At 42.2% G+C, this 14,154-nt stretch overlaps 1 protein-coding gene across 1 annotated transcript in view; it reads left to right on the top strand.

The window, feature by feature from the left end:
* The window catches only part of atp2a3 (ATPase sarcoplasmic/endoplasmic reticulum Ca2+ transporting 3), a 52,756-nt gene extending 38,964 nt beyond the window's left edge, over positions 1 to 13,792 (top strand). Inside the window, exons 11-21 of the mRNA XM_014994704.2 lie at positions 112 to 243; positions 3,066 to 3,182; positions 3,409 to 3,627; positions 4,076 to 4,411; positions 6,345 to 6,565; positions 6,776 to 6,978; positions 7,067 to 7,152; positions 7,267 to 7,400; positions 8,562 to 8,679; positions 9,119 to 9,236; positions 9,546 to 13,792. Coding sequence (XP_014850190.1) covers positions 112 to 243; positions 3,066 to 3,182; positions 3,409 to 3,627; positions 4,076 to 4,411; positions 6,345 to 6,565; positions 6,776 to 6,978; positions 7,067 to 7,152; positions 7,267 to 7,400; positions 8,562 to 8,679; positions 9,119 to 9,236; positions 9,546 to 9,589 — 1,728 coding nt within the window. The 3' untranslated portion in view covers positions 9,590 to 13,792. The remainder of the gene's footprint in view (positions 1 to 111; positions 244 to 3,065; positions 3,183 to 3,408; positions 3,628 to 4,075; positions 4,412 to 6,344; positions 6,566 to 6,775; positions 6,979 to 7,066; positions 7,153 to 7,266; positions 7,401 to 8,561; positions 8,680 to 9,118; positions 9,237 to 9,545) is intronic.
* Positions 13,793 to 14,154: the final 362 nt, after the last annotated feature.

Raw genomic sequence — 14,154 nt, 5'->3', positions numbered from 1 at the left:
CAGACATATTTGCTTTAGGGTCATCGTTGACTAAACGTTGTTGACGTATAGCACGGCGTACAACTGTTCTCTGTGATTGCTGAAATTTAACGCCAGCCTGTCCTCTTGCAGAGCAAAGGGGTTTATGAGAAGGTGGGGGAGGCCACCGAGACGGCCCTCACCACGCTGGTGGAGAAGATGAACGTCTTCAAGACCGACCTGTCAGGACTCACCAAGGTGGAGCGCGCCGGCGCCTGCAACTCGGTAAGATTTCCCTTTGCAGCGTCTCCACCGAGCTGCGCACGCTTTCAGTCGTGCACGTTTCGGCATCTCGTTCGACACCGGTGGCCTTTGACTTTTTTATTTTAGGGCATTGGGTTTAGGTTCAGCTGTCGGAGTTTATCTAACCTTTTGTGCATTTTGAAGTGGGGGCGTCCCGATATGACTTCCTCACTTCTGATGCGATACCCATACTGTCCTGATACGATATCATCTCAAATCATATATACTTTTATCATTTATTTTGTGTGGAATGTTAAAAAAGACTTGACCAAGTGGTATTGCAATAACTGGTATAAATGCATTTATTATTAACCAGTGAGTTTGCATGTGCGATGCAAGTGATGTTTGATAGAAACAAAGTTTTTCCTCACTATTGGACCTGTCGCAATAAACAATAAATAAATGAATCGCATGATAAATTAAAGCAAACTCGATCATTTCTATTTGCATGATTTACAGTTTTTTCTTTCTTTCTACCAAAAAACTGAATGACAAAAGTCTTCACTCTGGTGTTTTGGCCTCAACTAGTCTTTTATTTGGAAGAACAATTTTGTTTACAGAGACTTCATAATTTGTTTTATTTGTTGTTTCTGTTTTGTTTATTTATTTCTGGATATTTTAAATGTCTTCCAGATTCAGTGTTAAATTTTTGTTAGAATTTAAAGTTTATTGACCTTTAACAATGTGTTCGTTACCATTACTGGAAAATTATCTCTAAACGACAATATTATCGGTTATCACAATAACCTCTGAGACAATTTATCGTCCAGCAAAATGTGTCACCCTGACAGGCCGACTCATGCTGTCCTTTCCTCATGATGCCATCTACTCCTGCAGCAAAACGATCCCAAAGCCTAATGCTGCCACTGCCGTACTTCACTGTCTCTTTTTTTCCTCTCTCTTCAGTCTGCAGTGGAACATGTTAAAACTCATGTTGTCATGTTTTACCATTCACAGCTTATGTGTGTTACCGTTATTATGATAATAAACCAGGACTATCACATGTCACTTCTGGTTTCTTTTGCTTTAGCGCTTCAGACTGTCAGAGTGACGGTTATAAACAGGATGTTGATCTCGCAAATTGTCCAATCACAGCTGCTGAAGCCTCTTCCCTGCGCAGGTCTGGTTATTTCTCCTCAGTTTTCATTCTGACATCCACAGCAGCACCAGTTTGCGAGGCCGTAATGAATCTGCTTGCCGTTCAAATGGCATCCATCCGCTCTGACGGCGCTCTGATCTTTCAGCTTCACGTTTAGGTATTGTTTAACCCCGGGTGGATAACTAAAGACTGAAGTCAGCAGGTCACTTTCTCCTCGCACAAAGACTCGTTAATGAAGCCCGTTGTTGTCATTTGATACATGTTTGACTTCAGGGTGTGAGTTGGCGATCGTTTGCTTTTGTCTTAGGACAAATTGCCTGTGAGAACATCTCCCAGTTGTAGTAGTTTAAATAGACGGCGAAGTTCATCACGTGGGAACGGTCAGAGTCCTGCTGTGTGAATGATTAACAGACCGATGAGCCGGCGTTGGTAAGATGCCCCTCTACCCCCCGCAGTTTGGAGCTGCTTCACTTCTGTGTCAATAGCAGCCGTTAAGGGCCCAGACGTCGTCACTGTCAGGACCGCGGCAATCAACGTTTGTTTGTAATCTCCAAACAAACTTTCTGCAACCAAGCGACGTCTTAATAAAATTAATTTAGTTGGGGTTTTTTATTTTAGGCTTCTGCTGGAAGGTGCAGAGCCCAGAAACAAAGAGGAGCTCAGATAAACATCCAGTTGTTGATGTGATGTAGCAGCAGGTTACAGGATCCAGTTCAAGTTCCTCACCTGCAGCGATCTCAGCTGGACATCTGTTATCCGCTCAGAAACAGGATCGTAACTAGAAGGACCCCTACTGGTAGGACAAAGCATCACAGTGCAGAGTGAGGGCAAATTAGGGCTGAAACAATCGACTATTGAAACAACTAATTTAGTCATTGATTAACTGGAATAAACTCAAAAAAGGGCATTCGCTGAAAGAAGAACACACTCAGAGCAGAATTTAAGCCAAAACTATATGAAATAATATATTTTGCATTTATATTGTCTGTAAATAAGTTCCACCAAGAACTCCTCAAGTGGCAGAGTTTAGCTTCACCTGGTTAATATTCTGTTAAAAAGACTAAAAATCTCCTATTAAGCACTGCTTGCTTCTCGATTATTAATGGAAACCTGGTCCACAGATCAGCCCGACTCTGTGCTGATGTCCAGTCGGGCAGAAAACCTCTGGGCTTTTCACACGTTGATGTTAGGAGTATTTATCTAGCAGCAGAACTAAAGGACTGTATCGCATTTTAGTCAATAAACTGTTTATTTTGTTATTCAATAAAGGAATTAAATTATCTGTTCATTTGCATTTTCTTATATATTCATAATATTGTAAAAAAAAAAATGTGTTCAAAGAAAAATCTGCAGAATGTTCAAATTTCTTTTTAGACGTCAGAATGCTCGATTACCAAAATAATCTTTACTTGGAGTCCTAGTTCATATCGCTCACAGATTTTGGTTGAATGACGGTTTGAGTTGGTCAGTCGCATAAAAACCCAATGAAGTGCAGAACCCAGTAGTCTGCAGCGTAGTTGACATTTGACTGTTTCCACGATTCCTCCTGTCCTTCCTGATCCTCGGTCAGATTTGAGGACGAGCCGGTCGACTGTCTCCTGTGAATTCCCGTCGTTCAGCTGTCGGAGGCTCAGCCACAGCCTTTTTATTCTTCTTCTTCTTCTGTTTTGTTTCACTTTCCTCTGTCCTCTGCTGTCGCCGCCAGGTAATCAGGCAGCTGATGAAGAAGGAGTTCACTCTGGAGTTCTCCCGCGACCGCAAGTCCATGTCCGTCTACTGCACTCCTGTCAAGGCGGGCGCCCAGAGCAAGATGTTTATTAAGGTGTGGGAACATAAGCATTGTGTGTGTCTGTGTGTGTTCTCGGATATAATTTAGACTCTATAAAAGTTTTCTTCTGTCACAACAAAAAATATTCTCATTTGGATAAAGTCTCTAACTCTGTTGGTGCTTAAAAACGTGTTTTCATGCTGAGCGTAAAGATTTCTTTTGAACTTCCATGTTTTGTTTGTTTAAATTGTTGCTGGTTTTATTTTTTTCTCCATCACAGGGCGCTCCTGAAAGCGTGATGGAGAGGTGCGACTACCTGCGTGTGGGAACGACAAAGGTTGCCATGACGCCAGCCCTGCGTGAGCAGCTGATGGTTAAAATCAGGGAGTGGGGGACGGGTAAGGACACCCTGCGCTGCCTCGCTCTGGCCACCCACGACACGCCGCCGCGCAAAGAGGACATGGACCTGGAGAACTCCAGCAAGTTCGCAGAATACGAGGTGCGTGGAGGGGCTAAGCTAGAGCGGTCACATGTTGGTCAAACAAACGCATAATTCAGTCTTCTAGAAATATTTTAAATCCTTTTAGTCCTATTAAAAATGGTTGCTTTTAAAAGTTGGAGATGATTAGGAATGTAGCACACAGACTAATATTTGCTATCTTGCTAGCTTTTTATTAGCAACCTGTGATTTCATGCTAGCAAAAACAGCTAGGGCTGTTAGCGGCTAGCTGTTTTTGCTACTAACAGCCCTAATTCTGGAAATGTCTGAAATGTAAGAAATGAAGTATTTTTATGTCTGGATAAGTATAAAAATGCTCTAGAATATGGAACATTTACGGCTTCCTTATTTTCCATCCATTCATTTATGCTTAAATCATTCATCATTCTGGTTTTCCGTCAGTCCAGTGAACGCCCCTTCATCCCTCTCCCCTCTCTCCTCCTTTCAGATGGGCCTCACGTTCGTCGGCTGCGTCGGCATGCTGGACCCGCCCAGGAAGGAGGTGATCGGCTCGGTGAAGCTGTGCAACGAGGCCGGGATCCGCGTCATCATGATCACAGGAGACAACAAAGGCACGGCCGTGGCCATCTGCAGACGCATCGGCATCTTCGGCGAGGAGGAGGACGTGAAGGGGAAGGCGTACACGGGCCGCGAGTTCGACGACCTGACGGCGGAGGAGCAGAGAGAGGCGGTGAAACGCGCCCGGTGCTTCGCCCGCGTCGAGCCGGCGCACAAGTCCAAAATAGTCGGATACCTGCAGTCATTCGACGAGATCACAGCCATGGTGAGAAGTTAATGGGCAAGAAGGCTTACAAGTGAAATCGCTGATTTTATTCACGCCGAATCTAATTTCCAATACTTTTTTGGTTTCTTTTCTGTTTGTTTCTCGCTTTGTTTTCTAAAAAAAAGAAATTACAAATGACAGAGAGTATTTCCAAATAGTGGCTTTTATTTCAGTCATTCCTTCTTGGATGACAGAGTATCTTGGACCTTTCTAATTACGAGTATATAGTCATAATGACAGCTGATTAAAGATGCAGCTTTACCAGAAAGAAGTCATAAAAAGATAAAAGATGTTTTAATGAGGAAAATAGTTCAGGTGTTACAAATTTTCAACAAAAAAAATCGTTGAATCATTAACAGTTATTATGACAAACGGTAATAATATTCTTTTCAGACCATTTTCAAGCAATATTTTTAATAATGGTATAATAACGCAGGTTTGTCCTCTCAAAGACCAATGAACTTACATTTTCTAAAGAATATTTATTTACGTTCCACATTGGGATGTAAATAAAACAACTGAAAAGAAGAAACAAAACAGAAAAACCACTTGCAACCAAAACGATAAAAAAAGATTCATTATGATTCTTCTGCAACACAGAAGAATGTGTGTTGCAGAACAACACACATTGTTGTGTGTGTGTCAAAATGTTTTGATTGTCCATCAAAAAATTTTAATCATCACAATGGAAATGATCAAGCTCATTTAAATCTTTTGTTATTTCTCTTGATGTTCGTATAAAGCATCACTTTATTCTGGCACTATTACAACTTCGTTCTCATAATAAAAAAAAAAATAAAGATGACATCGTAGCCTGGCACAGTTCGGCTGTGTAACGAACATCTGAGCGGCGGAGGAGAAGAGGCCGGCGAGGCGAGGCGTGTTCCCGTCTCTCTGAGGCTCCCTCAGACTGAGCCATCAATATCCGTCACTCGCTCCGCCGCTCCCCATCTGACACGCACCTCGGAAGAGACGCCAATCCTCCAGGAAGGCGGCGAGGCAACAGTATCACCACTTGGCTGTCAGATATTGTCCAGTTCTCCCATAAATCCAGAACTGCTCTCAAGGCCCCGCCGCCGCTGACGGATCCGTCCAGATCTGAATAAACCCTGACGGCGTTTAATCGAGCCGCCGCTGTTGACTTCTTCTGTTTGAATGCGAGACGTCTCCCACGGCTCAGCTGTAGGAGCTTTAAAATATCTGGTTTGCAGTTAATCTTTACAGTATTTTTGTTTAGTTTCTACTTCAAATATTTTGGTGCACTTGAAATAAGACAAAAGTAAATAAATGCTCTCGTTTTAAGTCAGCAATTCTTGAATAGTTTTTAAAAAGTACCATTTTCACTGGCAAATATCTTTAGTTTAATGTGAAAAAAAATCTCAGTAAAATGAATTTAAAAAAAAAAATCTGTATTCAAGAATTATTGACTTAAAACATTTGTATTTATCTTGCTGATAAGTTACTTTTAACTTGTCTTATATCAAGTAGGGATGCACCGATTGGGCCGATATCGATATCCAGGATAAATATTGCTGTTATGTACGTTTACTGATATTTACAGATACTGTAGATATTATATATATTTTACCTTGAAAAAAACAAACACACACACAACTGCTTCTCCGCTTCAATTAAACTCCCCACAATCCTTTGCTGCGTCGCTGTCACATGACCGACCTCCTTTCCCGCTCCTCCAGAAACAAATGACAACGAAGTGGAAATAAATATCAAACCAATTTTATTTATTGGACCGATACTTTAAAAAATTACTAATATTGGCCGATACCAACGTTGGTGCCAATATGTTGCACATCTCCTGTTTCTAGTTCAAATATTTTAATACACTTGATATTAGGCGAAAAATATTTGGTAAGAGTTTGTGTTTTGCAGCAAAATTAGCGTCTTGTGTCATGAAGTGAATTGTTTCACTCAGACAGGAGACGGCGTGAACGACGCCCCGGCCTTGAAGAAGGCAGAGATCGGCATCGCCATGGGCTCCGGCACGGCGGTGGCCAAGTCTGCGTCTGAGATGGTGCTGTCCGACGACAACTTCTCCACCATCGTGGCTGCGGTGGAGGAAGGCCGGGCCATCTACAACAACATGAAGCAGTTCATCCGATATCTCATCTCCTCCAACGTGGGAGAAGTCGTGTGGTGAGGCCGAGACCTGGAAACTCCACGTAGGGCTGGGCGCTGAATTTTCTGGTTGTTGAAGATCGAATTTTCGGAAACTCTGGATTTGTTTTCTTGGCGAATAGCGTCCAGAGTGACGCCACTTGTTTTTAAGCCGCACCGCCCGGCCCTACCTCCACATGAGGCCGTCTCCGTCTCCCTGACCTCGCCTGACCTGCTTTGTCTCCGCAGCATCTTCCTGACAGCCATCCTGGGTCTCCCCGAAGCGCTGATCCCCGTCCAGCTGCTGTGGGTGAATCTGGTGACCGACGGGCTTCCTGCCACCGCCCTGGGCTTCAACCCCCCAGACCTGGACATCATGGACAAACCGCCCCGTAACCCAAAGGAGCCGCTCATCTCCGGCTGGCTCTTCTTCAGATACCTCGCCATTGGAGGTAGCGCTACGTCTGAGACGATGACAAATGGATTTCATTTTGTTGTACTTGTTTTTATTTTTCACTTTGATTTAATGTTTTCCTTCAGGATATGTGGGCCTGGGAACAGTGAGCGCAGCCACGTGGTGGTACCTGTTCGATGAAGAGGGCCCACAGGTGTCTTTCTACCAGCTGGTGAGCTCAGCCTGTTTTTACAGGCTTTTGCCCGTCGCAGCAACACCTCCGACCTCTGAATCTCCAGCCACGTGTTCGTGTTGAACCTCTCTTTTCTTCTCCCTTCGCACACAGCGACACTTCATGCAGTGCACAGAGGACAACCCGATGTTCAAGGACATCGACTGCGAGGTGTTTGAGTCCCGCTACCCCACCACCATGGCGCTGTCGGTGCTGGTCACTATCGAAATGTTCAACTCCCTCAACAGGTCAGCGGCTGTCTGATGCGGAGGCCGAGCAGACGGGCGCTGAATGTCAGGGCTGTCAGATTTTTATTAAAGGGATCAGACGCTGTTATCCAGCGACACAACAAGCCCTTTGAAGGAGGGATTCGGTTACAGAGTAGATAACAGCAGCGCTGACAGCTCTTCACCGTTTCTCCTTGTAAAACCGGTGTTAACTTAAGGAAGTACGATAGATGGATTTTTAGAGGCGGGACTGTGCATTTGATCAGATTTGTGTTATAATTTTGATACCATCCAACACACCAACTATTAGATATTATGACAATTGTGATTTTACACCTTAAGTGTTGGTGGGGGGGGGATTGAATAAAAAGTGGAACAGATGTCTAATTCCAAACTCAACAATGCCTAATAACACCGATTTTAACATTTGGGCCAACATCTACAACCGTGAAATCTTAAAAACAAATCTTTAAAATCCTTACATTTATGTATCTAAAATTGTGGCCTTAAAATGCCTTAAATTTGCTTAAGAAAGTTAATTTGGCCTGAAATATTTCAATCACAAGTCTTAAATTTTCTAATGAAGATGTATATCTTTAGAATAAATAAAACATTAGATTTTCTTTTGAACATTTTTAGATGCACTTAGATAAATTCAAGATACCAGGTCTTAAATTTTATTCATAACAGTCTTAAGTTGTAAATTTGAGTTGGTGAAACCTGCAGAAACCCTGATTAATATTGATATCATAGCCAATAAATGATATTTCTCCATTTAACACAGTGAACCAAACAAATACCACCTGGCTGTTTTCTCTCTCCCTCATGAATATCACACACAAACGGTAACAAGATCGAAATAAATAATTACTAATATTGGCCCATTTTTCCTCATTTTCACTGACGTGAAAAATTTACCAATACCTGCATTATAAATGCCGATATATTGTACTTTCCTAAAAACAATCATGATTGTAATCTTGCGGCATAACAGTAGAGGTGAAATATAAAACATTTTGCATTTTTTATAACCGTTTGAAGCTAACAGTTAGCTTCAAGCTAGCCGTTTTGTGATAAACAAGAAAATGACTGTAGAACCGCTCCGCATGTTACTTTTTAGAACGATGTTTGCTCATTTTTTCTTTCTGACCTCCTGACCTGTGGGAACATCTGTCTTGGCAGTTTGTCTGAGAACCAGTCCCTGCTCAGGATGCCTCCCTGGGTCAACATTTGGCTGCTGGGAGCCATCATCCTGTCGCTGTCCCTCCACTTCCTGATCCTGTACGTCGAGCCTCTGCCGGTGAGTTCTCAGGACGCCTGATCAAGTCCAACTACTGACTCCGCTCGTTGTGACGCGTTTATCGAATAATGTAGGTGGGGAAACTCAGAATTTTTATTTCGTCAGCCAATCACTGATTGGAGCAGATTGTAGGGAAACCATTAGTACATTTCTAGGAACAGAGTTATTGTGAAAAGTGTGTTTTACTGTTGATTCTTATGTTAATGTATCTTTAAAGAAAAACCATCTGCGACAGACCATTCCACATTTTATTTGATGTTTAAAACCCCCAAAACTGTCTGTATTGGTATTGAAAAGAAAAAAAAAAGGAATAAATAGTTCTTATCACTTTTATCGTTATCACGACAATTCCAACAAATATTGTGCTAAAACCTTTAAGTCCCCATCGTCATACAGCTTCATTTTAAGTATTTCTGAGTGGGTTTTCTTTGCCCCTCAGCTGATCTTCCAGGTGACCCCTTTGCGCTGGTCCCAGTGGGTCGTGGTCCTAAAGATTTCCATCCCCGTCATCCTCCTGGACGAAGCACTGAAATATATTTCCAGGAACCATTTAGAAGGTGAGCTGGGGTCAAAGTGTAGAAACAACCCACTTCATGAATTTCAGTCATTATTAAACTGGTTCTGTTCGTTTTTTTCTCTAATGTTCAGCAGCTTTGTCCACATTTCTGATCCTTTTTTCCTGCTTCTTTTTTCCCCTCTGCTTTCCGTATCAGCATAAATTTTTATCTCGGCTTCTGTGAAAAGGTACCGCAGCTTTTCTTCCTCCTTCCTCTCTTTCTTCTCTGCTTTAGAACCGGACCAACGTAAACAGCCCATTTCATTCTCTAAACCATGTTTTCTTTCTTTTTTGTGTGTTTTCCCGGCAGATGACGAGGAGAAGAAATATCGGCGGAGATGGCAGCAGAACTAAGACCTCTCCTTTGTCGCATTTGCATAGTTAGACACACACACACACACAGAGCTACACTCTTCCTTTTTATGAGCTAGGAACCTTTTCTCTCCCAGGCCCTCGTTCCCGTCCTCCCCCCTCCTGCATGTCCAAACACAGCGCCGCTGAAAAACAACCTGAGAGAAACGGAGAGAGGGTTTATGTTCCGGCTCGGTACGGGTGTTTGTGGGGGGGGGCGTGGGTTGCGTGTGTCCGAGTGTGTGTTTGCAGATGCACGACTTTTTCTTTTTTAGCTGCAAGGATGAGAAACAACTGCAGAAAAAAAAAACAAGAAAGAGGATAAAACAGCCTCAGGCTTCTTAACACCATGTCTGCTCTTTTTCACTGTACAGCACAAACAGAGAGGTGCAGAAATGAACTTGAGGGAGGGAGGGGGGTGGGAGGGCTTCATACTAATTCAACAGAGTCTGAAAGAGAGGTGGAGGAGAGACTGTACACATAAAGAGAGAAAAGATGAGGAGAGGCGGGACCTGGAGGCTGAGTGTGCGTGGGAGAGCCACCGCGTTCATGTCCCGCCGCTGCCGCCACCCACACAGCAGAAACACGGTCTCATCAGAACTACAACCACTTCGCCGTTTGTTTACACTTAAAGCAAACTCTTCCTAGGGTTCCCCTCTCTCTCTCTTTCTTATGCTCTGTTTGAGGAGGCAGCTTTGAGCCTCAGGTTGGGGTCCTTTTTTTGGGTGGGGTCGGGGGTCAACGGTGTGAATAGCTTTATGCTGCTTTAGCTGCTTCTATCAGCTCTTGACTCGAGGAGCTGAGGTCAGCCGACGCGCCGGGCAAAACGGAACGATCCCCAGCAAAGCTAAATTTAAAACAAATACAAATCCTAGCCTTAAATCTGCCTCTATAAAATCATCCGCGCACTGTCCGTAAACGTCTTCAGCAGCACAGCTACCAAACTGACTCTTCTACATTAAAAACAGGAAGAAATGGAGCAGCAGGTGAGCTGAGGAGCTAAACATGTTAGCCTTTGATATCGATTAGCTTTAGCGTACCTGAAGATGCACTAATGAGGCTTTTGTGCCGGATGTTTGACGTCTGGGTTTGTTTGTAAAGCTGTACTTGCCAAAACCAAAATTTCCCAATTCCAATTTCTGTTCAACAAAATGATACAGGGCGTTTCCTTCTAGCTAGCTTCATTCTAGTTATATTAGAACTAGAGGTGACGTCACGACGAATAAAAGAGAGCGCTAACTGTAAAGCAGAATCCTACAGGTGTTTTAAAACAGAGACAAACTCATTACAGAGCTAACGTTTTCCATATTTTGTTAGCGGCTATCGTAGCTAGCTTGTGTGTGTTATAGAGAATCTGAACTCTGACGTCCAAATTTCTGTATCTTCCATGACGGCTGCAAGTGGAAAGCCAAAACAGAGAAACGTAAAAAAAAAAGGAGCTCTCACCAAAGAGATAAAACTTTAACGTTTTGCTGTAAGCTTTCTGCTGTGCAGCTGTATTGAGATAAATTAGTCTTATGTGGGAAAAAAATCAAAATACTCCCCATTTTTTTACGAGTTAAATTGATTGAATGTCTCCATTTTGCACTATGTGAAGCGTCCGTGTCTTATAAAGCCCACTGCACATCCAACATAGCGATGTGGTCCTGACGAATGTGCCGCCATGGAGTTTTTCTCCTCCCGTCGGTGTGACGTAATGAACGTCCGTTCGCCCCGCGTTCTGCGTCCTCAGCTCCGCTCGCTCTCTCAGCGCTTTCGCGGTTTACTCGCAGATTGTTTAAAAAAAAAAAAAAAAAAAAAAAAAAGACTAGACAATGTATTTGACTGAATGAACCCACGTGGAGGGAGGGGGTCTGAATGTGTGTTTTTAAGTCTTACTTTTGCAGGAGTTTGTTTTGGGGAGGGCGCAGAGGGTCTCGGTGCTCTGTGGGCGGGGCTGTTTCTCAGGGGAGGGTCTCTAAGGTAGAGAAGCACATTTAAAAACTAGAGCGTCAGTCCGGTGCTGGTTGAAAACCCGTCCACACGGTCCCCAGCTTTGATCACACTGCAACGTCACTAAACACCAAGTATCTTTGGTCGAGTTTCTGCTGTAAATATCTCAATTTACTTTTAAATAAGACAAAACTAACTTACAAGTAACTTTTCAACCTGATATAGGAACTTGTTTCAAGTCATTAATTAATATTAATGAAAAAGTGGCAGCTGTAAGTGAAATAATCTGCCATTGGCAGGTTAATTCGCTTATAACTAGTGCTTTTTCAACAATATCAAGGTAATATTTATTTCTTGCTGAAAATGTACTTGTAAGTTAGTTTTGTTTTATTTCAAGTGTACTAAGATATTTGTACTACAAACTAGAACAAAAATACTTCTGTTTCTGTAACAAATAAATTAAAACAGATGCTCTTTTCTCTGTCACGACTTGAACATTTTTGGTAAATTTGACATTGCGAAGCTATCTGATGGGATCGACAGCCTGATGAAACCTTTCCTGTGTAACTAAACTGACCCGGTTGGACTCGGCGGAGCGTGTGGATCCTTTTCTTTCTTCTTTTCGTTGTTGCTTCCAGTCCTGAATGCCTCTTCTTCCTGGTGGGACGTTTCGAACTGGAGGGAGTCCCCATCCTGAGACACCAGTCTGTGCTGTTGCTCACTGTTTTGTCGCTTGAGAATGTCTTTTTTTTTGTTTGTTTTTTTTTTTTTTTTTGGGGGGGGGGGGTTATCAGCTCCAGGATGTTCCCAGCTTGTCGTGTTCTCTTGGATCACTCTTAAAAACCTAAGGGGATTGGTTTAATGCAAGCGAACTGATTTAATAATGACGCAGCATTAAAAGGGTAACCCTATACTTTAATTTCTTAGTAAAAGCCACCTTGGTTTACCCCTAGAATGATGCGCCCTCTGTCCTTACCAGCGGGACTACAACACACCCACCCAGGTCTCCACACTGCAAAAACTCAAAATCTTACCTTTTTTTTTTTTTTTAGTTTCTAGTGCAAATACCTTAGTACACATGAAATAAGACAGAACTAACTCACAAGTAACTTTTCAGCAAGACATAGGAGCTTGTTTTATGTCAATAAATCCTTAAAATTTATGAAAATACTAGTTCCACTAACAGATTATTTCACTTGTAACTTGGGGGGGCAGGGGAGGACATCTTTTTATAAGTGAAATAACCTGCCACTAAAACTAATACTTTTTAAAATCTGTGTTCAAGAGTTATTGACTTAAAACGATCTCCTATGTTTTGCTGAAAAGTTACTTTTAACTTGTTATTTCAAATGCCCTTTCCAGCGCTCTGGAAACCAAACCAAAACTTCCTGGTAAGATTTGGAGTTTTTCCAGTGCAGGTCTCTCTGCCATGCTGGCACTATGGGTCTGTACAGCCTTGTTATTTACTACTGAATCCTCCATTCTGTACAGGCGAGAAGAATACGATCGCATGGAACCTTGTTACTGTAACAATAACCTATACAGTATGTAATATTTAATTTTTCTGTTCTTACATCATACGTACAGCAGACAGACTTGCAAGGAAACTTTTTGTTTTGTTCTTTTAACGTCTCCATTGAGCACATGGCTAAGGATCTGTTTTTTTTTGTTTTGTTTTTTTTAGATTATTTTTTCATGCGCGTGTACAATACAAGGTCATTTCCTCACTGTTTTTGTTTGATTTTTGCAGTTAATGTCTTTTTTCCCCTTTTTTCGTCTTTACTGTAGAGAAAAAAAGCAAAGATATGAAATTAAGATAGAGAAGAATAGTGCTTATGTTTGTTAGTGGCAATAACGTGGATCATTTCAGCGAGGGCTATCTGGTGTGGGAACGCTCAACAAGCTGCTCACGAGCCGTGTCTGGTTTACACCGAGCGCCGAGCAGCGATGAAGTCCTGATGTTTTATGACTGTACATTGTTGGTGAGGAACTGGGCTCTGGAGAACCGCCGCGCTCTTTGTCCAGAACCCGTTGCACGAGTTCTGGACTTAAGTCCCGACTTCGGTCCGAAAACCGGAGAGGCGTTGAGAACAATCCGGCTGTGTCCAATTTTTTCCCGATTGGACGGGCGAGGCGTCTCCAGAGTGCGAGTTTCACCTCTGAGTTTAAAAAAAAAAAAAAAAGATTCTCTGTGTTGCCTTGTTGATATTAATTGTGGACACATAATTTTATAAACAGAGATGTGGAAATAAAGATTATTTATCTTGTTATTTATCCAGAGGTTGTGTTCTTTGTCATACATCTATATATATATAAATGTATAGTTGTTTTGGGCTGATTAATTGCGATTAATCGATTGTTGAAGTAAATCGTCAACTAATTTAGTAATCGATTAATCGTTAACTGGAATACACAGACTCCAAAAATAGACCAATTGCTGAGAGAACACTTAATTAAGAAAAAAGAAAGAAGTATAAATTTAGCATTTAAGATTTCAAAAACAAAACGTTGCCTGTAAATATGTTACCCAGAACTCCTCAGGTGGTTCAAAATTCTGTTTAATATCATATAAATCTCAAATTAAGCCCCTTTTGCTGTCCAGATATTAATCAGGTAATCGAAACAAAAAACGCACA

The sequence above is a fragment of the Poecilia mexicana genome, unplaced genomic scaffold, assembly GCF_051168715.1.
Source record: "Poecilia mexicana isolate PSO_F unplaced genomic scaffold, ASM5116871v1 scaffold_14, whole genome shotgun sequence".
Taxonomy (NCBI): Eukaryota; Metazoa; Chordata; class Actinopteri; order Cyprinodontiformes; family Poeciliidae; genus Poecilia; species Poecilia mexicana.
The sequence above is the reverse complement of the archived record's forward strand: the minus strand, read 5'-3'. Positions and strand labels throughout refer to the sequence as shown.